Here is a 26,409-nt window from a genome sequence, read left to right as displayed (position 1 = left end):
ATGGAAACGAACAATGTTTTAGTACATCACAATACACAGCCAAGGGAACGTTAGTTTTTATGTACATGTTGACGAAAGTTTTTTTTTTTAATTTAATTTTGATGCCTTATTTACACAAATTTGGGAAAGGAGTCCAAACCGAATATAGTTATATCGCTTGTATGTTCCTTTATTTATCACTGGTCTTAAAAACAACCCCTTTCTGCTCCATACCATGCAGTCCGGTATGATCAAGACAGCGGAGGGAACGTTCGGAATCAAACCCTTGAAGGACATCCACTCCCAACTAGTTAAGGGATCTGACGATGTGGACACGCCAACACACATCATGTACAAAATGGATTCCGAAGAGTTCTCGTCAAAGAGTAATACTGAAGGTACGTATGACTCAACCACAACCTTTGACCGCAATAAATCATCCTACAATGTAATTTGCGTAGACCACAAGTCTACCCACATAAAGCCATTTCTTTGGTACAAACAATTTAAACACTTACCTGTGTTTTTTCATGTTTTTTTCCCAAATATTCAAGTAACTCCTTACTAACAAAGATACAATAAAGGGATATTCTATAATTATAATGTTTTCTACCATCAATGCACAATGCATAAACTCATTATAAATGCTATATTATTATCCGATGGATATCATACCGAAAACTATTTATAGTATCTTTATTTCTATCATGCGTGCAAGGGTACACAATAATGCAGACAAATGGCTGCACCCAACCAAAAGTGGTTTGCCAGGGACCTACGAAAGCAGCTGATTATGACCAGCCCGCCTCCGTAGTGCAGACAAGAGTATTTTTCATTAACATAGTTATTCAATTCCACTTCGAAAATAGGACAAAATAACTCTTGGCAGTCCGAAAGCCCGCCCAGGCCCACCCGACATAGCGATGACGAGTGCACATTGAATAAGTTTATATGGTGTTGAAGTAATAATATGTATTTCATCCATCCTCTGTATGATTATGTTGCTTCGAGAAATCAATAAATTCTATCATTTGAAAAAAAAGTATACCCACATTATTTTGTATTAGAAAGTGTGTCGTGATAGCTGAGGTAAAATGGGTTATATATGCGTCATGATTCAAATCACATTTCTCTTTCAAATGATCTAATATAACTAAGCACCAAATGCAGTTCCCATTTTATAGAAAACTACCTAGAATACGACTTTTCGTTGTGATGATAGCCATGAAATAATATTTGTTGATGATGAAATGATACTGTAATATGTTAAGGAAGAGAGCTCTCTAACCCACCCCCACCCCCCCCCCCCCAAAAAAAAAGAGAGAAAGAAGTGCACTTGCCAAAAGCAAATGTTACAGATGAATGAACCTATTCTTTTATAGATGAACATGCCTATTAGTTTATTTGGTTTTTTTTTTTTTTTTGAGGGGGAGGGTGGGGCTGCTTTATTTGTAGAGTTACTGAATATCACTATTATCTTAATTTTTCTTGCGTGACATGTTATATATTTAGAAAAAGGAATCCGAGTCTAGCTATTGTCCGTGAACAGTAAAAGCTGAATCGTTTGAAACTACCATGTGTGTCGGATTGCTGCAAACAATTAGTTTTTTTTTTTAATTTTTTTTTAGAAGGGCTTCAGGCCTGATATCTATGTATAATTGTATATGTTAGATAAAATTTAATAAACAAAAGTCTTGCTTACAAGATACGACAAACAACATTTAGTGGTGCAGTATGGAACAATTGCAGAATGATGTACATCCTCGATTTGCGTAATAACGGTCAAGCGATGAACCTCTTTTGCAGGTACACGACCAAAGAATACGCAGAGACGAGAAAGGCGGGAAATCAGTGGACCTAAACTTGTCGAGACCTATGTTGTGGCAGACAACACGATGTTTGACACGTACGGGAGTGACACTGAATTCTACCTCTTCAATATTCTGAACCAGGTAGGATGGTTTGAAAATATCAAGTGCGGTAATCGAGTAGATGTTTTCTAGTATTGAATGGAAATACTGTATATGACATTGTCTACAGTTTACTCTCTGCATACCGCAATTGTTTTGAGAAAAGAGCACGTTGTGATCTTGAATACCGAGAATTTACAGAGAACAAATGACATCTTCTTTTATGTACTTGTAACTGAATGTCATTTTCTTCTTGAAGACTACTCTACTGTTGAGAGATAAAAGAGGTGAATATGCTACTTCTGAAAAGACTTGATTTTCCGTGCGTTTTCCGTGCTCGTAAACTACTCGGCTATTATAGGCAGTCATAGATACCATTATTCCTAATCGTTGTCTTTGTGACTTACCCGTGTAGGTTGCAGGATTGTTTCAAGACAGTACGCTATCTCCTGAACTGAAACTTCAAATCAATGGGATCACAATTCTGGAATCGCCACAGGTGAGTTATAAAAAAAGAAATCAACAACAGCAAACAATTGTATTCTCCTTTCAGTAGGTCAATGACAAGGGTAGCGTTGCTTGATATCTTCCAATGAGAAAAGTTTTCATGAACCGTGCAGGATTGCCTCACGTTCATTGGCTCAATCTTGCACGCGGTTTGACCAATCATCGCTTTCTAATCAGGGTATTAAAGTACCATTCAGTGACCGGTCGAAAACTGGTGTCGAAAAATCGAATATTGCGTGGAAATCCCGTCGCCCGTCGCCTATTCCAACGGAAAAATGAATAAAATATCAATATCCTATTTTCAACTGAAAGTGGAACACGGGATAATGGATTTGCTCTGAAATCCTGTTTTCCGTGTTTCATTATGATGAAATGGCGGAAAATGACTCAAAATCCTATTTTCTCAATATTTCATAAAATAGGAAATGGAAAACAGGATATCGGTTCGATATTCGTTTTTCTATTTTCCATTTGCAACGAGCGACGGGATATTGAAGACCGCCCCCAACGGCCACTTTGTTTCGACACATAAATCAGTGGTAGCGGTTCGGGATTATTCAGCGTCTAGAAGAAGAAGACTATACCTTGGCTACGATATGCTAGGCACCTCATCAAACTACCAGCCGGGGGTCTCTCCCACCTCCCTGGGTGTAGCTCTTTATAGCAACGTGCTCTGCTGCGAAACGACAAGTTTGTAGAGACTTCCGACCGTAATTATGCGATATTTCCATCTACAGAAAACCTTTTTCTTCTCCGACTGAAACTGTGATGAACTAAGAAAATAGTTTCAGATGAAATCCTCGAATTTCAACAACTTCACCAATAACAATGTCGGTGATTTTCAAAGAGAAGCATGAAAAGTAGGGGCAGGTAAAGAAACATGGCGTGTAGCTCTTTGTAGCGACGTGCTCTGCTGCGAAACGACAAGTTTGTAGAGACTTCCGACCGTAATTATGCGATATTTCCATCTACGGAAAACCCTTTCCTTCTCCGACTGAAACTGAGATGAACTAAGAAAATAGTTTTAGATGAAATCCTCGAATTTCAACAACTTCACCAATCATAATGTCGGTGAAAACCGTGAGAAAGGAGGACAACAGGGAGAATAGTACCAATCATAGCTTTTCTTGGGGGGGGGGGGGGGATGGAACTGGTAAATTATTCAATGTAGGCCCTTCTCATTTCCAAACCTATTCAGCAATTCTATATAATCATAGAGACTCTGTTTTGAATTTGTTTGTTATTTATGACCAGACCATTGCGCTACATACTTCATTCTAAGTTTTTTTTTTTCTTATTATGCAAACATCTAAGATTAGTCTAACAAATTTATAATCATATTCTACACAATGTATACACCGAGTGAAATCCTCTGTTGGTTATGATTCACCTCTTTTCTCACCGCATGTTTCTTTACCTGCCCCTACTTTTCATGCTTCTCTTTGAAAATCAGCCCTAACTTTAGCTTAAAGGGCAATTTCTTCCCATAAGTGGAAAACGAATAAATAAAATAAAAGATAATAAAGGGGAAAACTGTCTTTCTTTGATTATGTATGCGCGCTTGTGAGTTAATTGTCTCGAATTCATTGTTGGACATGTATCTTTGATTGAATCAGTTTATGTTTTTCTATAAAAGGTGCTTTATTAACGGTATGTTACATTGAATTTTCTGTCATGACCAGAAATAGGTGGACAGTCCATAAAACAAAATATAGAATGTAGTCTCATGGTCCACCTAGTGGTTACTTCTGGACATGCACCATCACATGAAATTGAAATGGAATGATCACATGAAAAAGCAAGAAAAGAAGGGGCACCTAAAGAACTTAATGGTGAGAAAAGGGATGAATCATAACCAACAGAGGATTTCATTTGGTGTATGTTTTGTGTATAAATTTGTGAATCTAATCTTAGATGTTTGCACATTTACAATTACCTTAAGGATACAAGATGTCAGGTTTTCCCTGGTGGTGAGCTTCCCTATGTTGCCGGGTTGGAAAAAAGCAATCAAATTCAACTGAAGGAAGCACGTCAGGAAGAACTTGAAGACACACACATGAAAAATAATAATAGTAGATAATAATACAAATAATTTCAAATTGAGCATGTACACCAGGTGAATTATTGTACATAAAACTAGAAATACAATTGTGGGGAATGGTATTCGTCCCACCCCCCCCCATAAAAAAGTCACTCCAGTATAACCAAAAAAAAAGTGTTATCAGAGTACATCTCTGAAAAAAACCCACAAAAACAAATATAATTGCGCACTGTTAATTAATAATATGTTCTTAGCACCCAAATCCTATCCGATGACCCAAAACCTCTGCCCCCACCCCCCAAATAAAAATCACCGTCAGACAAATTCACGGTACCAGGTATCATCAACGTACCCAAACCATCTTAGATATACACAATAAAAATAAAAATAAAAAATGATTTCAAAACCTTAACTTCGTGTATCGTTAACCTGAGACTCCATTACCCAACGTGTTCTCTATGAAAATCCTTATGTGGTAATACATACACCATTGTGCAATTAACAATGTATATGCACCGAAATTCATAAATACTATTGGGTTTTGAGAAGAATGACTAAAAAAAAACAAAAACCCCAAACCCCCCCCCCCCAAAAAAAAAAACCAAACAAACAGTGAAATACTGGATCAATTATATGTATGTCCTACACATAAAGTCTGAAACCCAGGGACAAAAAGGTTGGATCGGAAACAAAATTAAATATAAATCAATCAATCATAAATCAAAATGTATAAAAAATTATATTAAATTCAATTCCATTGTACCTACGAACTGAAATATATCAGTCATGTGAATGGTGTTCGCCCCCCCCCCCCCATAAAAAAATTCTGTGTGTCATAGTAACCAAGAGCAGTCATATAAAGAGTAACAGCAAAAACAAAATCACAATCCTGGGCCCCATTTCATAAAAAGTTTATATGATGACAACTCACTGCTGGAATGGCAATTGTCATGGTAACGACAAGAATCCAGCTTCTTGATTGGCTGTTTGCTGTGGGAAGTTGTCATTCAGGCAAGAGTTGCCATCCTAACATCTTTTATGAAATGGGGCCCAGGTCCTAGCACACTGAAAAGGGAAACGCAACTCCTCTCTCCGTTTTCACCGACATTGTTATTGGTGAAGTTGTTGAAATTCGAGGATTTCATCTGAAACTATTTTCTTAGTTCATCACAGTTTCAGACGGAGAAGAAAAAGGTTTTCCGTAGATGGAAATATCGCATAATTACGGTCGGAAGTCTCTACAAACTTGTCGTTTCGCAGCAGAGCACGTTGCTATAATGAGCTACACCCAGGGAGGTGGGAGAGACCCCCGGCTGGTAGTTTGATGAGGTGCCTAGCATATCGTAGCCAGGGTATAGTCTTCTTCTTCTAGACGCTGAATAATCCCGAACCGCTACCACTGATTTATGTGTCGAAATAAAGTGGCCGTTGGGGGCGGTCTTCAATATCCCGTCGCTCGTTGCAAATGGAAAATTGAAAAACGAATATCGAACCGATATCCTGTTTTCCATTTCCTATTTTATGAAATATTGAGAAAATAGGATTTTGAGTCATTTTCCGCCATTTCATCATAATGAAACACGGAAAACAGGATTTTAGAGCAAATCCATTATCCCGTGTTTCACTTTCAGTTGAAATTAGGATATTGATATTTTATTCATTTTCCCGTTGAAAGAGCAGACGGGCGACGGGATTTCCACGCAATATTCGATTTTCCGTCACCAGTTGTCGACCGGTCACTGAATGGTACTTTAATACCCTGATTATTGGGGTCTATGTATTTCTTTTCAGACCAATCTCGATTTGACGAACGAGCTCTCGCATTCCCTTAAAAACTTCTGTGAGTGGCAGAAAGACCACAGTTCCGACATCTCGGTGCTTCTGACGAGGTAAGTTTGAACTCCTCCCCACATACTGAGTTTGGTGTAGTGTTGTGTGTAATAAAGGGGAAAAGGTTATTAATGAAATCAGATAAAGGTTGTTCCTGACAATTTATACGTTTCTGAAAAGGATGCAACAAAAAATAGAAAAGCTGTATCCAGTTCTAGTACGATGCTAGATTTATCTAACTGAATGAAGGCTGACTATTAGTGTAACTATTTAATTTGAATTTAGGACAACTCATGATTTAGACAATAGTCCATGTAGAATAAGGAAGAATGTTGTCTGTACAGAGTAGGCTTTATACGAAATTATGTATGGTATACTGGTAGTACCCTAGGTAATTATTGATTAAGTAAGTTTTTCAAAGTCAGACTTTGGAAAATGTTGGATTGGTGTGCTGTTCTTTTACACAGATTGAATCTACAAATTGGAGGCAACAGCGATGTAACAGGCAAAGCCAGTGATGTCGGCGGTGCCTGTGATCCCAGCAGGCGTTGCGTCATCGCCCAGGACCATGGACCGAGCGGAGCAATCTTTACCCTGGCCCATGAGATGGGCCACAGCCTGGGCATGTACCATGATGATGCCGACAGTGGCTGCTACAACAACGGAAACATTATGGCCTCCGGCAACTCTGGTGGCACCGAGGCTTTCCAGTGGTCACAATGTAGCCGCAACGATCTCGGTGACTTTTTGAGGTAAGAAGTTTGAAAGTATGGTACAAAAATCTTGTGTCGTCACAACAAAGAAATGACAATCTTTAATATACACGAATTCCAGAAATCCAGAGGATCATATTGGTATCTACTTGATTGCTGTTCTGGTCCTCCTTATACAATAATAAAGGCAATTCAATACATGTTGATCATCTGTATTGTGTATCGCTTACTATAAAAGTGGAAATTTTCGCGGTGTTGAAATTTTCGCGCATTTTGCGCCACCAGAAATTAGTGCGAAAATAAAAGCATGCAAATATTTTTTGTTTCCCATATGTTCCAGTAGTTGGTCTTGATTCTGCAGAATTAAAAACGTGTGAAACTCTTCTATTAAACCCCGCCGAGCATGAAAAATTAGTCACACGAAAATATCCACTTTTGCAGTATCAGTCATATTCACACAATGTTAGTTAGTGTTTGCATACCTGTTTTTTCAGTTCTCATGGACTCATAATTAGACCTTATAATATTAGAACGTATTTATGACATGTAATCAATGGCTGAGAAAAGTTTGTGATAAAAGATTGTCTCTTTCTTTATAAGGATGAAAAAAAAAAAACAGATACAATTTGGGCACATGTACATAACACATGCCAGATCTGCACAGTTGGCAATGATTAAGGATTAATACACATTCAGGGTTGCCCAAGTCAACCTTTTATCCATTTGTGTATTATCAAGGATTAAATCAGTTACCACCCCAAAAGGATGACAGTGTTCTCCGCTCCCACATTCAGTTTCACAATTGCATTAAACTTATTGTAGGTGCGATATTATCTAGGTTTCTTCAGAGAAGGCTTGTTTATTTGTTTTCCCATGTGTTTCAATGACCCTAAATATCTCCTTGCTTATCTTCTTTCCAGTTCACCAGAGTCAGAATGTCTGGACAACACAAACAACGATGTTCCAGTGGTCAGCAGTGAGTCCGTCGTCATGCCCGGCTATTTCTATGATGCTAGCCAGCAGTGTCGATTGACATTTGGCCCCGAGGCTGTCGTTGCTGAGGGCTATATTGAATCAGAGGTAATCCAGAAGTTCAGAGATAATTTTTAGGAAGAATGAAAAAAAAAAAAGAATGACATTGACCCTCCCTTGCAGCATTTTGTGTTTGTTTGTAGGAAAAAAACTCTTTAGAAATGTGTAGAATAGCAAAACAGGTTTTCAAATTTTCATGTTAGGATAATGGCATAACTGCTGTTAAAGGGACATTGCAGACGGTTTCTGTAATTTCACATCATTTAGAACACATATTGATAGTGCCATGTATAGATTTGTGGAATTTATAGTCGTCCTTGAGGTGATAAATCAGTACTCTGCAAAACCCAGACATAGTGATAGGGGCTCACATATTCCAGTAATGTAGCAATGTCATTACTTAGCAATATCACTTCCTTAACAAGTGTGTAGACTTTATGTATGCTTTCTACTTTTTGTTCTGCTTCCTGGAGCACCTCAATCATGCATTCATATGCAAAGCTGTTATGTCATCATGCTCACTCACTGTGTTTTGTTATGATTTTGAAAGCAATTTTATTCCTCATCCCAATTACTATAATTTTGAAACTCTGTAGTCAGTTTAACTCTGTATTTGCCATGGTGGAAACCCCCTGTGTGCCACGTTATTCTGAGACACCAAGGTAGTCGTGCTTTGAGAAAGAATTCTGTTTTTCCAATCTATATGACTTCTACTAATTTCTGTTAAGCTGGACATATAGTGAGCAAAGTTATAGAGGGAATGCCAAGCTTTGCTTTGATATAAATTGTATGACAAATTTATTTTTAATTTTTCTTTTGAATGACCAGTTGCTACATTACTGTAAAGGCGTGACTTTTGCACATAAAACCCTGACAGAAACTTAGAATTTACACGCAAATCTAGTTGGGAACACCGCTTGATAGTCAATCACCACATGGAATGCAAGCTGTATGTGAGAGGAACAAAAGCGTGAGAAACGCTTTCACTGTTCCGTGGCATTAGGCAATCTATCAATCGGTTTGGGCGGGTTTGTGCGCAAAGCAGAATATGTGAAGTTGGCATGCTGTCAACCGAGTTGGACGTGCAAACGTGGCACATAAAGAGTTAACCAATTTACAGATGTTCAGATGTGAAAGTCTAAAAAAAAATCCTCTGGAGAGCTCCTTTAACCTTATCGTTGTAGTTACAGCTCGTTCAGAAGGGAAGAAAGTCACTATGTTTCATACATGAATCTCGACCATCCTATTCTGTCTCCCTACAGACTATGTGTGCAGAGCTCCAGTGCCAGCTGCCTGGCAGCTCTGACCCAGTCACAAACCACGTTCCAGCCCTCGACGGCACCAAGTGCGGTTCTGGAAAGAGACAGGTGGGTGAAAACTGCTCCTTCTAGAGCGATGTACAGTGCTTTGTGACAACTACAATAATAAGGCTTGTCATGCTATGTCATGCTCTGATTTGTTTGTGATATCAAAGGGATGGTACAGTTCTGGTTGAGGTGAGGATTTAGCTTTTAACATTTTGTGAGATATTCAGAAACCACTCCATGAGATGTCAAAGAGCATGCAATTCTAAGGGGTATCAAAAGTTTATTTGATGAAAATCGGTTTTGAAATGGCTGAGATATCCAAAAACAAGGTGAAACAAAGAGATCCTAATAAAAGGCGTGGCCTGTCGCCTTTTATTATTATCACTTTTTATTTGATATCTCAGCCATTTGAAAACCAATTTTCGTCAAATAAACGTTGAATCCTTCTTAAAATTACATGCTCTTTCATATTTCATAAGAGGTTTCTCATCTCACTTAGGAATGTTATAAACCTGAATCCTCACCTTAACCAATACTGTACAGTCCCTTTAATTGTTGAATGAAAATTACAAAGCTTCAATTTATTCATAATTTGTTTTTATCAAATTATAGCATTTATTATTCCAAGCACAAAGCAAGGCAACTGCAACCTTTTTTATTTCTATCTCTCTCTCTCTTTCCTTTCTCATTGCTCTGTTGTTTAACTTGCAAAAGTAGGATTTGTTGGTTCAGTAATGTCGAGCTTTGTTTGTTTGTTTGTTTGTTTGTTTTTTCACACTAAAGGTTGCTGTATGTATAGTAACTTCTTTTTGTCTTTATCAGTCAGTGCTTATGGAAAATTATTTCACTGCAGTTCAAATTATTTCTGTGCAGTTCATTTTGGTGGAAAAACTTACGGGTATATCACTATCACAAGGGCATTGTGACTGACGTTAGGATCGAAGAACTTGAAAATGATATGGTTGCAATGTCTGTCACTGGTTACATTTTGTAGTTATTGTGCGATTCTCTGTATTTGAGACAGGTTTTTCAACAACTCTGTTGGGCTTTGTATGTTGCCATGACAGTGTCATTTATTCTGTCTCTCTCAGATCTGCGTCCATGGTCAGTGTTTGAAAGTCTTCAGCTTGTACGATTGCAACGGAGGGGAATGTGTCCCAGAGTAAGACTGAAAAAGAAAAACCACATGCTTGATACATTTCAAAGAGATGGTATAGTTTTGGTTGAGATGAAAATTCAGGTTTTAATTTGTGAGATAATGAGAAACCAAGTATATGAAATGTTAAAGAGTGCACAATTGTTAGAGAAATGCAAATTGTTTGAACGAAAATTTGTTTTGAAGTGGCTGAGATATCTAAAAACAAAGCAAGATAATGAGGTTCTACTGAAAGGTGGGTCCCACCTTTTATCAACCAAAACTAAACTATCCCTTGAAACTCGTCTACAGGTTGTTTTTTTTCCAGTTTTTTATTTTGTTCCTTTTTGACCAATATGAAGTAAGTGTCAGTTCATTAATGACAAGTTCCAAGGTCGGACTTGTATTATGATTTTATTGAGATGTATGGGAAGTTTTGTTTTTTTCTTTTTCTTGGAACAGAAGGGAACTTTGAAGCAGTGCATTGAGATAAAAGTCTTGATTGGAGCTTGATATTTGTCAAATTGTGGGTCCATGCAGTAGCGCAATCTTTCTGACCATGTCACTTTAATAATCAAAGCAAAAAGGATGATGTGTTTGTGCTTGCACACCAATACTGGAACAGTCACAAAAATTTATATGAATAAATTATAACATTGGGAACATCAAATGTTCCAAATTTGTATGCCTTTACTCCCAGGCCCAGAGCTTTATCATTGAGTTGAGTGATATAACTGCAAGCTATCTGATGGCTTGAGAAAAAAAAAAAAAAAAAAAAAAAAAAAAAGACAACAGCCCCCCCCCCCCCAAAAAAAAAACAGCAACCCATCAACAACGTTGATTTGTATATGGCAGTGTATGTTCAGTGGATTGTAGTCCGTGTTTATTTTTAAGCGTCATTTCTTATGTATGGATGCTTAAAGTGAAAGCTAATTTTCGGTAAGTGCTTTAGAACCCGTCTAGCACCATTTCATTTTTTCTTGCAATATATCGAAAGAGTCCACTAAGAAACTTACCTGGCTGACGCGGTTTGCCGGAATGATGAGTCGGTTTGGAGTATTTTGAGAAAAATAATAATAGTAGGAAAACCGACTTTTATTCCAGAAGGCTCCAGACTAACTCGGTCTCGGGAAAAATTCGACCCTACTTCAGACAATTCACACGCAGTTCGTGATCGCCACATTCTACTGGCCACTGCATAATACCAAATGAGGCCTAACTGAATGGACAGGAAAGTGCGCGTGCTAACGTATTACGTAAATCCTGTACAAAACAAAACAAAAATGACAGCGCGCGGTCCTCAGTTGCTGAGACGCGCGGTCTTTGGAGTTTTTGTTGTTTATCAAGCGCCTTTGATTGTTTTAGAGGTGCTTGATAGGCGTACACTAATTTTGCATGCGCGCAAAAGAGGTTTTTGATGCACGTGTAGTAACAACTCGGACCATTACTGCGAGTAGCCAGAACACGAAGCGCTAGTTTATACAGGGCGCTCCCATAGGACAACACTGTACACAGAGGGACAACCATTACAACTCATCCCGCCGTCATCAAAGCGAAGCCGAGTTATCCTCGAGTCCAAGTTTAGCCTGACCCCGTTAGGGTAAGTAGGGTTGACTGAACCTTTTTGGTTAATATTTCGCATTTTCGTCGTTACCCATCGAATATCTTGTTATAACATCGTTATCCTGCACATTTCCTAAGCATACGTTCACATTTGGGAGCGAAATTTGACAACTTTTGCAGTCGTACCAGAACTTTGTTTGGGCTTTAAGATGAAGCGGTGTATAGTGTACGGGTTTGATTAGCTCATTGTTCCATCTTTACCTCTGCTTCTAGGTGGCTTCCCGGAAACTTTGGATCTTGCCAGGCGGATTGCTACCGCTACCGCAGCATCTTCTGCGTGGAGCGCCACGACGACGGCACCACCATCCTGGTCAGCGACCTGTCGCGCTGTCCGGCCGAGAGGCCCGCAGAGAGCGAGTACTGTTGTGACCCGGTCAGCCAAGGAGAGTGAGTAGCCACTGACCGATGTGAGGTCATCTGAGCGATGAAAGGAAGGAAAGCACACGATGACCTGTGCTGAAGCTCTTTAGTCAGATGCTTCTTTGATAACACTGAGGATGATTCGATGGTCATCATAGAGCTGTTTGTCATTGTCATAATGTTATTTTCAAAGTTAGTTTACGAACATTTGGTATGAAATTCAAAACATTTTGTGCAAGTTCACTTCAAGTGTAAGTTGAATTGTAGTAAACCCATTAAATTTGCCAAATCAGAATGGTGCATGCTCGGCAAAAGTGGACATCAGCTCAGAAAGTTACAAGAAGTTTCACGTATGTTCATTGAGCAGTGATAACAACTGGAAGCAAGCAATTATCCAAATTAGATAAGATGATGTCATATGATGATGACATCACCTCACAATCCTCCCATTGGTTTGTACACTACTCTATCGTTAAAGTCATTTTTATTGTTATTATTTGCCAACAACTACAGTCAATTTGAATGTGGAGTGCACTTAATATCGACAGTGATTGCATCACTTGTGACCACTTCAATTTTCATTGTCAAGTACCCCATTATTATGATGCTTGATGAAAAGATGCACATAGTTATTAAAGAACTCCTAAAGTAGGGGCATTAAAGGGGAATATACCCCAAATATTCATATTCCTTGAGTGAATGCAGCAATGTTAGTAGAACACATCAGTGAAATATTGAGGAAAGTCGGGCAATCCATTCAAAAGTGATGAATTTTTGAAATTTTGGTGATGAGACCACTGGATCAGGAGACTACTACAGATTATAACATCACATGAAATACATTACAAAGAAAATTTCACTAAATACCATTTCATATGAAAAGTACATATTCCCCGAACTCATTACTGCTGTATGTCAATGGTAATAGTATTCCCCCTGCTTTCTGAAAGTGGTAAGTCTAGTGCTCTTTCATTATACCAGAAAAATTAAAATATGTTGAATATTTTCTTTTGTAATGCATATATGTGATGTCATGATCTGTAGTAGTCTTCTTATCCAGCGGTCTCATCACGAAAGCTTTAAAAATTCATAACTTTTGAACAAAATGTCTGATTTTCCTCTTCAAAAAGCTTTCATTGATGTGTTCTTCTAAACTTGCATTCACTCAATCCACATGTATCCTTGGGCCAAATTCCCCTGTAAGAAACCAAGGATGGCAAGACATCGAACCCTACACGTGTATCACTTCAACATGGGCATGGCACATACTTTTACCTCTTACAGGGCGGAGTTCCGCATTATTTCCAGCACCTGCTCGGTGACCTGCGGCACTGGCACTGCCACACGAGTCGTTGCCTGCGTGGACATCGATACTGACCAGGTCGTGGACGACTCCCTTTGTTCCGACACGCGCCCAGACACCACTGCACAGTGCGCCCTGGACCCCTGCCCCGGAGTGACATATGTGCTTTTTTATGACAACTACGGAGAGGTGAGCCGGGTTCTTTATTCAAATCCTTGTGAAGTAGAATGTAAAATTATTCATCACGGGGAGAGAAGATATTGGAATAGTCATCCTGTGCAATGTTGAGAATCTGTGCTTCACGCCATATGGATACACTAGAGTAATAATGAAAAGAGCATGAGAGGGTGCTGTACAGTTTGCTTCTGTCACTTGAATCATATGTACATGCCATGTACTTGTCAACTCCCGTTATAATCGCTTCAATGCAAATCAGAGCAGTTTCAAACTACAGTAAAAGTAGACATTTTTGTGGTGTGGAAATGTTTGTGGATTTCGCGCAACCAGAAACCAGTGCAAAAATAGAAGCGCGCAAATATTTTTGTGTGCCATATGTTCCAGTATTTAATGTCTTCATTCCGCAAAATTACAAACATGCAAAACTTGTCTTACCCGGATGAGTGCCAAATATTACCAACGTGAGAATATGCAGTAATTTAACAACTACAGACGTGTTTCTGACCCTAGTGGGATATGATAGATAATGCATTAATGATAAAAGTATCCAAAAAATACAGCTTTCACAGATTTCAACGAATACATTTTGTCATGGGTATGGATAACCCTTGTGCTGTTTATGTAAGTGTACGCCACAAAACTCACTTTTATTTTCCCAAATGCTGAAGCATGTTTGCAGTGATCTGTACATTAAGAATACATTTATCATTTACTCTCTTGTTTTTCTTTCCCTTCTTATGTGATCAGTGTTCGGTGACCTGCGGGGGTGGCACTCAGACTCGCAACGCCTTCTGCTCAGATTCCAGTGGGAATCCCGAGGCCGTGTCGGTCTGCGCTGCGGTCTTCCCCTCCGTTGTCACGCAGCAAAGCTGTAACACGCAGGCTTGCCAGGGTACCGTGGTTACCACATATTCCTACAGCACCACTGCTTTTGGAGCAGTAAGTCCAAAATATCCTTGCTAACATCCCTTTGCGGGTCAGTATCTAATCTGTTCTGACAAAATTTACCTCCCTTTGAACCACCAACCTTTATAGTTCTCAACTGTGTGTCAAGATTTTTATCGTGCCTTTTTTATCGGATGCAGGTTGTGCATGATAGAATCCCTAAAATTACTGTATCAGTTTTGTCTTGTTCTTCTTGCAGTGATAGCTCGTACACTGTAAAATTTTTCCAGTGATGTACATTTGTATGTGTACCATTGTGTGATTTAGTGATATGAAACCGTTGTGAAGTAGATTTTGATAATGTACAGGAAAATCTGGTGGCAGGAAAACATGTCTTGCACTCTGGGAATTGAGCAAGATTTTAGCACATGAAATAAATTTCAACAATTTAACCAGTGGTGAATGCATTGAATATTAGAAAAACATTTCCACATATCTTGTAACAGCTACAACTGGCCTTTGCTAAAAGTCTCACATGTTGGAATTTTTGCCCTCATGCAAATTGTATTGATAATATTCTCTAATGAGGATCACCCTGGTTTATATTGGAGAGAAATTTCGCTTGTGTTGTTGGTGAATTACATGGCTCTGTCCAATGATCTCAACACTCCCCCAGTGCTCAGTGACCTGTGGTCAAGGCATTCAGACCCGAAGCGTGTTTTGTGTCGATGACCAGAATGTGGTCGTGGACAACACCAACTGTGCGTCGCTCCAGCAGCCGGCTAGTACTCAGATTTGTAACCTGGCAGCGTGTCCGCATACTTACCGCTACGTCACCACCTCATACAGTGCTGTGAGTCGGAAAAAAAACTTCACCAGTACTTGTAAACTGCCTTATTATATGTTGATATTGAGATTCATAAAGGGACTATACAGTACTGATTGAGGTGAGGATTCATGTTTTGAACATCCCTGAGAGATATAATGAGAAACCTTTCGTGAAATATCAAAGAGCATGTAATTTCAAGAAGGATTCAACATTTATTTGATGAAGCTTGGTTTTCAAATGGCTGAGATATTAAAAAAGTGATAATGATAAAAGGCGACAGGCCACGCCTTTTATTAGGATCTCTCTAATTGTTTCACCTTGTTTTTGGATATATCAGCCATCAAGACCGATTTTCATCAAATCAACTTTTGTTACCCCTTAGAATTGCATGCTCTTTGCCATCTCATAGAGCTTTATTAGGATCTCTTTGTTTCACCTTGTTTTGGGATATATCAGCCGTCAAGACCGATTTTCATCAAATAAACTTTTGTTACCCCTTAGAATTGCATGCTCTTTGCCATCTCATAGAGTGGTTTCTTAATATCTTGCAAAAACATTAAAAGCTAAATCCTCACCTCAACCAGAACTGTACACACCCTTTAATACCCTTTTTTTTGTGTGTACATAATGTATCCTCCTCTGTCAGTCACATCCAAGCTTTACAGGTTTTAAAATTATTCTCCAAACTTCATCTAATGTGAAATGTTTCAAGTATTAAAGTGCACTACAAATTGCAAAATTTGTTGTATCAATGGAGATAGCGAAACTTCTGTTTAATTTGAAGTGAATGCATGTATGGTAAAATTATTAATTTTAACCTGTCACTGAAAAGAATTGTAGTGTGGAAATAACAAAAATATTCCTATTCATTGGATTCATGCTAACTGAACCTAGTTTGTAAAACACACAAAACATACATTTGTTAAAATGTCTTTCACTACAGACCGTATGAATTACTGTATGCTTGAAGAGTATGGACGTTTAAGTAAATATTTGTAAGGTTTGAACTCGGGATGAATACTTTGTTGGAAAGCAGAACACATGGAATATAAAATCATTTGCAATCTGGGCTTCTTCGCATGCAGTGTTCGGTGACCTGTGGTGTTGGCGTGAGGACACGGTCCGTGTTTTGTCTGGACGAGAGCAATCAGGTGATTTCGTCCACATTCTGCCAGAATCAAGGTTTGACCGCTCCACAGACTGCAGAGGCCTGCGAGGAAGCGCCCTGTGAGGTCACCTATAGATACGAGGCCGACGACTTTCCAGAGGTAAGGTCACAATCGGCTTTCTGTTGGGAGAGCAGCAGGGTGGGCATGAACAATCTACAAAATTTCTTTAAAATCTTTGCTGTAGAATTGTTGCTTTGAATAATTTTTGTTTTGTGATATTATTACACCCTTGGTGTACTTCATTTTAAAGTATATTTTAAACCATAGAAACAATTGAAAATGGTTCTCACAATTGATTTCCTCCAAACTTTTGTCACATGATGGTACCTCCTACACACATTACTGTCATGTGCATCAATGTTGCCATGAGCTTAATCTCTGTACCCATGGTTTCATATCTTAAATCATTTTTTTTTTGTTACCTTGCTCGCACACAGTGCACAGCCACATGTGGTACGCAGGTCGTCACTCGTGACGTTGATTGCGTCTCTTCCGACGGAGATGCCGTCGTGAACGATACGTTCTGCGAGGAGGCAGGCCTGACCGTACCCGACAGGATCCAGACTTGCATCCTACCCCCGTGTGGGAACTTCCAGTATACCACCGGAGAGTATGGACCTGTGAGTATACATACATATAGGAGATTTGTCGTAGGATTTCGACGGGAGTGACGTTTGTCAATTAGCCTTGCTCAAGGAAAGTGCAGGCTAGTGATTTTTTTTTTTCAGTGTGTGTGGGATCAGTAATGTTATTTCCACCCCTATACAATCATTTGTGTAATACATTGTACATTCTAATAGCAACATTTGGTATTCCAATGGAATCAATGTATAGAAGGAATTGGACAAACTATTTGCAGATTTAAAAAAAAAAAAAAAAAAAGAGAACACTTTACAAATAGAAATGGAATACTCTTATGGAGTATTTATTGTCAAATAAAATCATCACCATCTTGGGTTTTAACCAATTTTCCAATTATATAGGCACTTTGTCCCTTTTGTGATTAAAATAGTCAGATGGTGGTAACAAGTTGAATGCATGCATTGCTACAATGTGGAATGTTGAAATTCCATGTACCATTCAATATCCAATAACCCTTGTATGTTGTTTTCATTTCTACAATTACATGACAGTGTGTGTGCAGATTTTGTGAATGAGTCCAAAGTGACGACAGTTGATACTTTCTTCTTCTTTTTTTTTCAGTATTTACCTGGTAGTACATTTTGTCCCAAAAATGTGGAATGATGAATGCTTGCTCAGCCTACCCCCTCCCCCATGTTGCTATTTTACTCTTTTCCTTTCGTCATCCCTCTGTTGTTCCTTATCTTGTTTGATGTTGCCTCCCTATTCATCCTTATCCTCCAAAGGTTGCCCTCATGCCATCATCACTTGACCCTCCTCTGCCCTTTGTCTGTCCACCATCCTGCTCTAATCCCCCTCGCTTTACCTGTTGGGCTCCTTCCCCATGATCCTCCTACCCTCCCCTTTTGTTTTCTTTGTTCTGTGTCCCTAGCCCGTCCCTGACCATTCTTGTTGTGTGAAGTCCTTATATTTGATTGCTTTCCCTGCCCCTATTGGTGCCAAAAATATGTGGGTTTCACAGAAAATACTGTTTCCCTCAAATTGTAGTGAAGGGTCATAATATGGTTTTTTCCATTAATGCCCTGTGATTACTGCAATGGTTTTTACAAGGTTGGCATCCCTGTCTTGGACCATGATGCTGTTCAAACAAGCCATCCATATGTGTACAATAATCTTTTGTGATGTCTTTGTGAGATATGACCCAGCCAGTGCAGCAGCAACAACTTTAAACTGGACTTGTGTAGTATGTGTGATGGAGCTGTCATTGCCTAGTAATGCCTTTTTATGCATTTTGTTATTTTTGTTCAAACCAAAACTCCAGTGCTCTGCTACCTGTGGAGTTGGCGTCCAGCAACGCTCTGTGCTGTGTGTCGATTTGGACAATGGCAATGCTGTTGTAGCAGACAGCTTTTGCCAAGATGAAAAACCGGTTTCAGCCGTCATTTGCAACGAGGGAAACTGCCCCTCAACGTAAGTACTTGGCAGCTCCATTTCATTTCTCAAAGTGCAGAACTTTTGAATATCACATAAAAGGAGTTTCAGTTAGTCCAATTTTATTTTTTTTAAATCTCTCACTAGCTGATCCAATTTATTGTTGCTAGCAACTTTTTTTTTTTTGGCTACAATTTGCTACAATAATGTACTGTACGAGCTAAAATTTTCGCGGTGGTTTTATTTTCGCGAATTTCGCGGATCGCCTTTGAAGCACAAAAATAACAACACGCAAAAATAATAAGGCGTGGATAAGTAAGTTCAGTTACACCCTCGCAACCACGAAATTAACAACACGTGAAAATGTCCTCCAAGTAGCAATTCGCGAAAATATCTGTACGCGAAAATTTTAGCTGGTACAGTATCAATTTATCAATGAATAAAATACAACATGAAATTTAATCTGAAATCTATTATTGGTAACTGATCCAATGGTACTAAGAAATATTGGTGGATGTGCTGTGACCTATAAATAGAGAAGGACTTCTGAAAAACATTTCTTCCCTCTGTAAAAATTTAGAAGATTACAAGGGACAAACAATTAGTTTCCAATGTACCTTAGTGATAGGATGAGCTATTAAGAATTCTATGTCATGATGAATTAAATTTCACTCCCTCTGCTACTGTCCCCTTTCTTGGAATGGAAACGCAGTCCATAGACAAACAAAAGATGAATAATCACCTTGCCGGATATTGCAGTGAAAATATTTCTCTTTGATGATCCCGGTGCTGTAAGATGCAGAACAGTTTACAAATGATCAATTTTGTACCAGCAGTAAGATGTGCTCTCATAAAAATTGAGCAGCAAAAAGAAGCAGTGGCCCCTAATTTCCTTGCATGTATGATATCATTTTTTGGGGGGGGGCATTCCAGATTTTAAACTCCATTCTTTTCTCCACGTCTTTCTGTTTAGATTTGACTACCTGACGTCACGCTTCAGCGACTGCAGCTGCGAGGGGATCCAGACCCGCTTCGTGGTCTGCATATCGTACCAGAGTGGGATCCCGGTCCAGGCCACGGAAGAGGACTGTCAGGGAGCCGGCCTGACGAGACCAGCCTCCAGTCAAAACTGCACAGTCCCACCCACTTGTATTCCTGTCTGGCAAGTGGGAGAATGGAGCGAGGTAGGCTGGGGGGAGTTTACCCCATTCTGTGCAAGAGATTTTAGGCAGTGAGTGTACAATGCTGAGGGGTTTACTATGCCAGTCAGCAAGTAAAGGGTCAAAACTGACTCCCAACATGGCCCTTCTATGTCCAGTGTAGCTCATAAGCCACTGTCTTGTTAGCCTTTTTATAGCAACTAGAGGTTTGTTGTAGTGTCAATGTCTTGCTTGACTCTCATAAAAAAAATCAAGGAATTGTACCCTCCAGGATGGAGCAGACAAATTGATTGTGTATTTTGAGAGACTTAACCAGCAGACTGGGATGAGATGGGGACAATATGAAACAGGGAATGTGGTACACCCGCACCCCACAAGCAAGTGTATCTTGCTTGTTTGTGTTGTGCATGCACAAAGTCTATGTGTACAAAACACACACACACACATACACACATCTAAATATATGGTATGCTAAAGAAAGGTTGGCCACTGGCAGTTTGATGATTTGCGAAAGTGATGGCTATGGATGGTTGAGTTCCTGTGGGTGAAGTCATGGTGTCTTCAAACAGTCAAAAGACTGATTGGAACTTGAAATGCAGACACATCTTCAGACATACTGTACCGTGTGGCATCATGTGATGTATGATATATGGCAAAATGTTTGTGTAGTAGTACAAAGGTGGTCGAGGGATGCCTTCAGGATGATTAAAATGTGGAGAGACATGTAGGAAGATTTTCTTACTTCTAAAATGGGAAGTAGATTGTCTTAAGTGTGGCTGGTGGTATTCTGATTCAAGGTCTGTTTTTGAATTGGGTTATTTGTGAATGAGATTGTTGCTGGCAACATTTTTTTGAGGTAAGAGAACAAATCCATGGTTTACCAGAAAAATTTAAAGAGCAGAGGAAAGAATCTTTCTACTTTTTATCATGCAATCCATCTGTAGTGAGGGATAAGCTTTAGAGTGATTTATTTCTTGTCTGTTTTTCCTTGCATCACTGTAGTGCTCTGTGACCTGTGGAATTGGCGTGCAGACTCGTGATGTCTTCTGTGTGGAATCGGAAGGCTCATCAGTCCTGGTCGACCCCACTCTGTGTGATTCGGACAATGCACCGGGCACCGTCCAGATCTGCAACACCCAAGTGAACTGTGGCCCAGTGTGAGTGTGCATTTATCCACAAAAACAGACTTTGCATTTTGATGAAATAATTGAGTGCTATACCAATGAAATCTTACATCAAATTGGACATTTTATTCAGATACAGTACATTCACAACATATTAAGTTAAATACAACGTGCTCTGTGTGTGTGTACAAGTGTTAGTGTGCGTGCCCGAGTGACAGTGTGCCTCAACATTCAGTTAATGCAGACATTGGTTGCATAGGAATGAACTTTTAGTCTTGTGGTGGCATGACCTTGACCATTTGGATCAAAAGGAGAGAAAGATGCATTTCATTGTGTATTGTATGACTCTGCAATGGTTGGTCGTCACTCAGACATTTATTTTGCTACTGTCAAATGTTATTGTTGGAGGGAATGCCAAATAGGTCAACTATTTATACTTAATCAAGAGTTCATATATGACCAAACAGTATTATCGAGTACTTTGGCAAACCATAAATGTGCTATATATATTCATATATATACCATATGTCCCAAAAAATATTACGAGACCCTCCTCAATGATAACTTTAAAAATAGTGAATCAATCCAAATACAATTTCAGCGTCTGAAACTATAACTCATTGCCCACATCTTACAGAAAACCTTATTCGATTTGCTTCAATGGTCAAAGAGAAATGAGGAATTTGGAGAGCATATCAGGAATCGCTTCTCCCCAAGTTCTTTCCATGGTGTTCACACATTAATGTGCAGTTCCAAGAGCATCCAAGTGGTAGATATGGAAGAATCAGACTCATGACATGCTTTACAACAATCCACATCTCTCTGTGACCGCTTAACCAAATTGAATGAGGTTTTCCACAAAATAGAGCTAAAATGTTTTATTGTAAGACCCTAAAGAAGCATTTAGACAGTTTAATCATATTGGGAGTTATTAATACCAAAATATGATTGTAATTTTTTTGGATATACTGTATATATGTATATATATATGTATATATATATATATATATATTTTTTTTTTTTTTTTTTGGGGGGGGGGCTTTGTACACACTAATTATGCATCCAGGACAATAATGACCTCAACTATGCCAACCAAGCCTTCTGTGAGTTTCAGATGGCCATACAGCAAGTTTGTTAAGAACACCAGACAATTTATTTGAATTCATCTTTGTTCCTGTTTCAAATGAAGGTACACATGGGTAGCCGAGACCTTTGGCGAATGCTCGGTGACCTGCGGTGCCGGCGTGAGACAGCGCAACGTCTTCTGCTACGCCGTGACCGGAATGAACTTTGAGATCGTGGACGGCTCCCTGTGCGTCCCCGGAGACGAGCCGCCCAGTGAGGAGAGCTGTGAGCTGGACCCTTGTGGGGGCGTCTACGAGGCCTCCGCCTGGAGCGCGGTGAGTGAAAAAATGAAAATTACATCACTGGAGTGTTGTTCCTCTGTGTTTATAGCTCCTGTAGGTTTGTGCTAGACTTGGTGGAAGTCATACACACAAACATCATGCACTGGACTTTTTGTGCATACAATCAATATGTATAATATGTGACTGTGCATCACAAAACCAACAAAAGGTTGCATGCACTGATTTTGTGTGACGACTCAAAAAATAGGTGAAATTGGTCGACATTGTCTTTTTCGTATCTTTTGAAAGAGCAATTATGCCTTTTCTAAAACACTTTTTTTTTGTAAAATATTGTGCTTGCATACAAGTAGGTGGGTCTTGGAGTCCCCTTTTAATGTCTTCAAAACTTTTTTTTACACATTCTTCACTTTCAATTCTGATAACTTTTGAACAGATGATGCTACTGCTTTTAAAGTTGTCATTAGCCATGGATATAATGCATTATTATGGATCATACTCAATTTCAGCTTAATCTGATAAACCCTTCATTGTTGTTATTAAGGAGTTTTACATCCTTTTTTTTTGGTCCCATTCATTGCACAGAGCGTGGCTAGGTGAAAATAAGCGCTTCTGAATAGACGCTAAACCGCAAAGCCTCTATTGCCAGCACACTATATTCTAGAGTGTTTGCCTTCTCTCCAATATTAAGATAGGTTAGGAGAGTCCATTTGAATTGAATTATGAATTTTAAAGCAGAAAGTCTGCTCTTTCAGGATTTGCCCTTAACTAAAAGTCCATGGGTGGTGATTTTTTATTGGTTTTGTGATGCAGGGTCATATGTTTTGTTTACACATGTGTCCAGGATGAGAAATTTTATTTTGGACAGTATTAATCTTAGATACTGTATACAAGGAATAGTACCATTGTAGAAGTTTCTCACCGACTTTCATGCTCTGATAAACAAGGGTAAATTTGGTATTGCTGTCATAATGTTGGAATGTATCAAAATCTCTCCAGAAACATTACTCATTTGCAAACTTGCCTGTATATGCAAATGAATTTCACTGAGCTTGGCCTGGTGCCAAAATATGATACTTTCCACACATGCAGTAGTTGAGAAAATGTTTCTGATGATAAGTGGCAGATGAAGTGATAGATGGGCTCACCAGCTCTGAATGGAGAAAAATGTGGTTTGATAATAGAAAAATCATAAAATATCACATGATTGTCTTGCAGAACTGTGCAAAAGCTGGATGCGTTGTTTGGAGTTTGCAATGTTTATAGAACTGGAAATATGTCATGTTGATAGATGCACCCTCAATCATATTTACTTTAAGTGGCTTAGATTTTTTTCTATGATTTGATTGAGGCATCATTATGAATAGAGTCTCACAATACATGTCTGTCAACAAATGTGTGAAGTAGTTCAGACAGTCATTTTGTTTCTCCCTCTCGCACCATCCTCCAGTGTTCTGTGACCTGCGCCAATGGTGTCCAGACTCGCAACGTCACGTGTGTCACCAGTAAGGGCTCTGGGGTCGAGCTGGATGAATCGGAGTGCAACATGACACGGCCCTCCGAGTCCCGGGAGTGCTACCTTGCTCCCTGTCCCCTGCCCTATGGCTGTGGCCAGGACTACCTGGTTGAGGGGACCACCAGCTACAGTCTGCAGAGCCCCAACTATCCCGCCAACTACCCCGCGGACCAGGAGTGCAGTAGATTCCTAGAAGCCCCGGAGGGCAGCCGCATCAGGATCCAGTTCACCGACTTCCTCCTGGAGGGCGGCTGTTATGACAGAGTCATGGTGAGAATTTCTGGCTTTCGTGTGAACCTGATGATGCCTGTATGCCATAACTTCAGTGTGAACTTGCTAGCAATAGATGAACCAACCTATGCATGTGATATACGTAGAAATACAGAAAGGTTGTCAGCAGCTGAACTCATAACAAAGTTTTTCCATTACTAGAATGCCAGAATGGCAAAGTTTTATCGAGGTTGATGACTATTATTCACCTATAGACCTCAAATAGTTTTCTGTTTTGCTTTCTAACCACACAATTAAGTGTAAAAAATAGTACAATAAAGTATGTCCCTCATTTTACTGCATCCCAGCTAGCTAGAACTCTGTCTCAGCTTCTTCTGTTGTTGCTTTTACAAATGAAAGTGCCTTCAAGCCAGCCAGTATACAATTGTGGTTGATCCCATTATATCAGTTGACAGTGCATTGTGCATTGAAATCCTAGATGCCCTTAGGGCTCCATACTGATTTGCTCATTTGATATTCTTGCATATTCCACCATAAATGTAGTCAATCTCTAGTTGCCATATCAAATAATGTTTCCTGTAAATGAGACGAAGATAGAGTTCCTAGATGATACAAACCTCATGTCCCGAATGTTTGGATTTTTTTACCTGATACCCTAAATTAGTGTAAATCATTTCATTTATTTAAAAGACAGCTTAAATGATGTAAACTCAATATGTGTCCAAATATTAGAGCATGTTACTATTTGTCTGAATTTTTTTACTTGAGCATTAACACATAATCACAATTTATTTTCATGCAAACACTTCTTATTGTGCACAATGCACTGCTGCGCTTTTTTCTTTTTTTTTCTTCTCATCCCCCCCCCCTCTCTTTATTGCCACTCCATGAGTGGTGACTTGAATATCATTCTCTTACTATGTCATATTTTTTAGGCAATCATTTCTGAGGCCAATGTCCTCATCAATTGTTTGCATATGATGATGTCTCCTGTATTTCTGTTATGTCCAGAGTTGCCTCATTTGTCTTTAAATGACAGATATACAGGATCCTATGTTTTCATATTGCATTGTATCAGAAAAATATGTGGATATTTGAAATAGTCATTTATCTGTTTCAAAGGGTGTGTACAGTTCTGGTCGAGGCAATGATTTAGCTTTTAACGTTTTGCGAGATATTCAGAAACCACTCTATGAGATGTCAGAGAACATACAATTCTAAGGGGTATCAAAACTTTATTTGATGAAAATCGGTTTTGAAATGGCTGAGATATCCAAAAACAAGGTGAAACAAAGAGAACCTAATAAAGTTGTGGCATGCCGCCTTTTATTATTGTCACTTCTTTTGATATCTCAGCCATTTGAAAACCAATTTTCATCAAACGTTGAATCCTTCTTGAAATTATATGCTCTTTCATACTTCATAAGAGGTTTCTCATTATCTCACTTAGAAATTTTCAAAACATGAATCCCTCACCTCAACCAATACTTTACAGTCCCTTTAACTGTCAGATTCAAATTATAGCCTGCTCAATTAGTTCATTCAATTGACTATGTATTTCATTTATGTATGAAAAAGAAATTCAGAAATAAGATAAAATCAATAATTCAAACTTGTTTTGCCCTCCTATGCCGAATCAGATTATTGATCGGGAAACGGGATCGATCGAACGTCTCTGCGGGGCAATCACCCTCCCTTACGAATACCAGTCGTCGAGCAACCGGGTGGAGGTACGCTTCATTACCGATGCCTCTGTGAGCGAGCGTGGATTCACAGGCTCGTACCAAGCCATACCAAGAGAAGGTCCCCAGTATGTGGCTGGTGAATGGGGAGAGGTGAGGCTGTTGATTACTGTTTGCTACATATGCGACATACATTGTGAAACACAATAAGACACAAATTTTGCGAGTGATTGGAATGTTGATTTGAGAACCACAGTGACTTGAAAAATTGAGTGTTGACAATTTTTGTGTAGCAAAGTTGGCAATTTCGGACTGTGGAGGCAATATAGCTTATAGATGTATCTTTTTCTGTTAGAACAATGTTTCAGCATGTAAAACCATTTGTTGTATGCATGTGACCACCATGATTCACGGCTGCAGCTGATAGCATGATGTAGAACAAAAGTAGTATGCATGTGTACTAGTTTAGTATTCTTGGGTTGGGGTGAATGGGAAATGCTTGTTACAGGAAAATCAGTC

At 39.1% G+C, this 26,409-nt stretch overlaps 1 protein-coding gene across 1 annotated transcript in view; it reads left to right on the top strand.

The window, feature by feature from the left end:
- Window positions 1-26,409, top strand: part of LOC139732231 (uncharacterized) — a 134,271-nt gene that overhangs the window by 54,369 nt on the left and 53,493 nt on the right. Inside the window, 20 exon segments of the mRNA XM_071643108.1 lie at window positions 221-377; window positions 1,786-1,931; window positions 2,305-2,388; window positions 6,229-6,326; window positions 6,735-7,019; window positions 7,901-8,060; window positions 9,275-9,379; window positions 10,411-10,481; window positions 12,291-12,464; window positions 13,722-13,929; window positions 14,665-14,856; window positions 15,479-15,655; window positions 16,717-16,899; window positions 17,238-17,420; window positions 18,704-18,852; window positions 19,787-19,997; window positions 20,976-21,136; window positions 22,287-22,497; window positions 23,912-24,247; window positions 25,849-26,043. Coding sequence (XP_071499209.1) covers window positions 221-377; window positions 1,786-1,931; window positions 2,305-2,388; window positions 6,229-6,326; window positions 6,735-7,019; window positions 7,901-8,060; window positions 9,275-9,379; window positions 10,411-10,481; window positions 12,291-12,464; window positions 13,722-13,929; window positions 14,665-14,856; window positions 15,479-15,655; window positions 16,717-16,899; window positions 17,238-17,420; window positions 18,704-18,852; window positions 19,787-19,997; window positions 20,976-21,136; window positions 22,287-22,497; window positions 23,912-24,247; window positions 25,849-26,043 — 3,486 coding nt within the window.

Source organism: Diadema antillarum, unplaced genomic scaffold (genome assembly GCF_040938485.1).
Source record: "Diadema antillarum isolate AM-2024a unplaced genomic scaffold, OU_Dant_1.0 seq00000406_RagTag, whole genome shotgun sequence".
Lineage (NCBI taxonomy): Eukaryota > Metazoa > Echinodermata > Echinoidea > Diadematoida > Diadematidae > Diadema > Diadema antillarum.
This window is presented reverse-complemented; position numbering and strand designations above follow the sequence as displayed.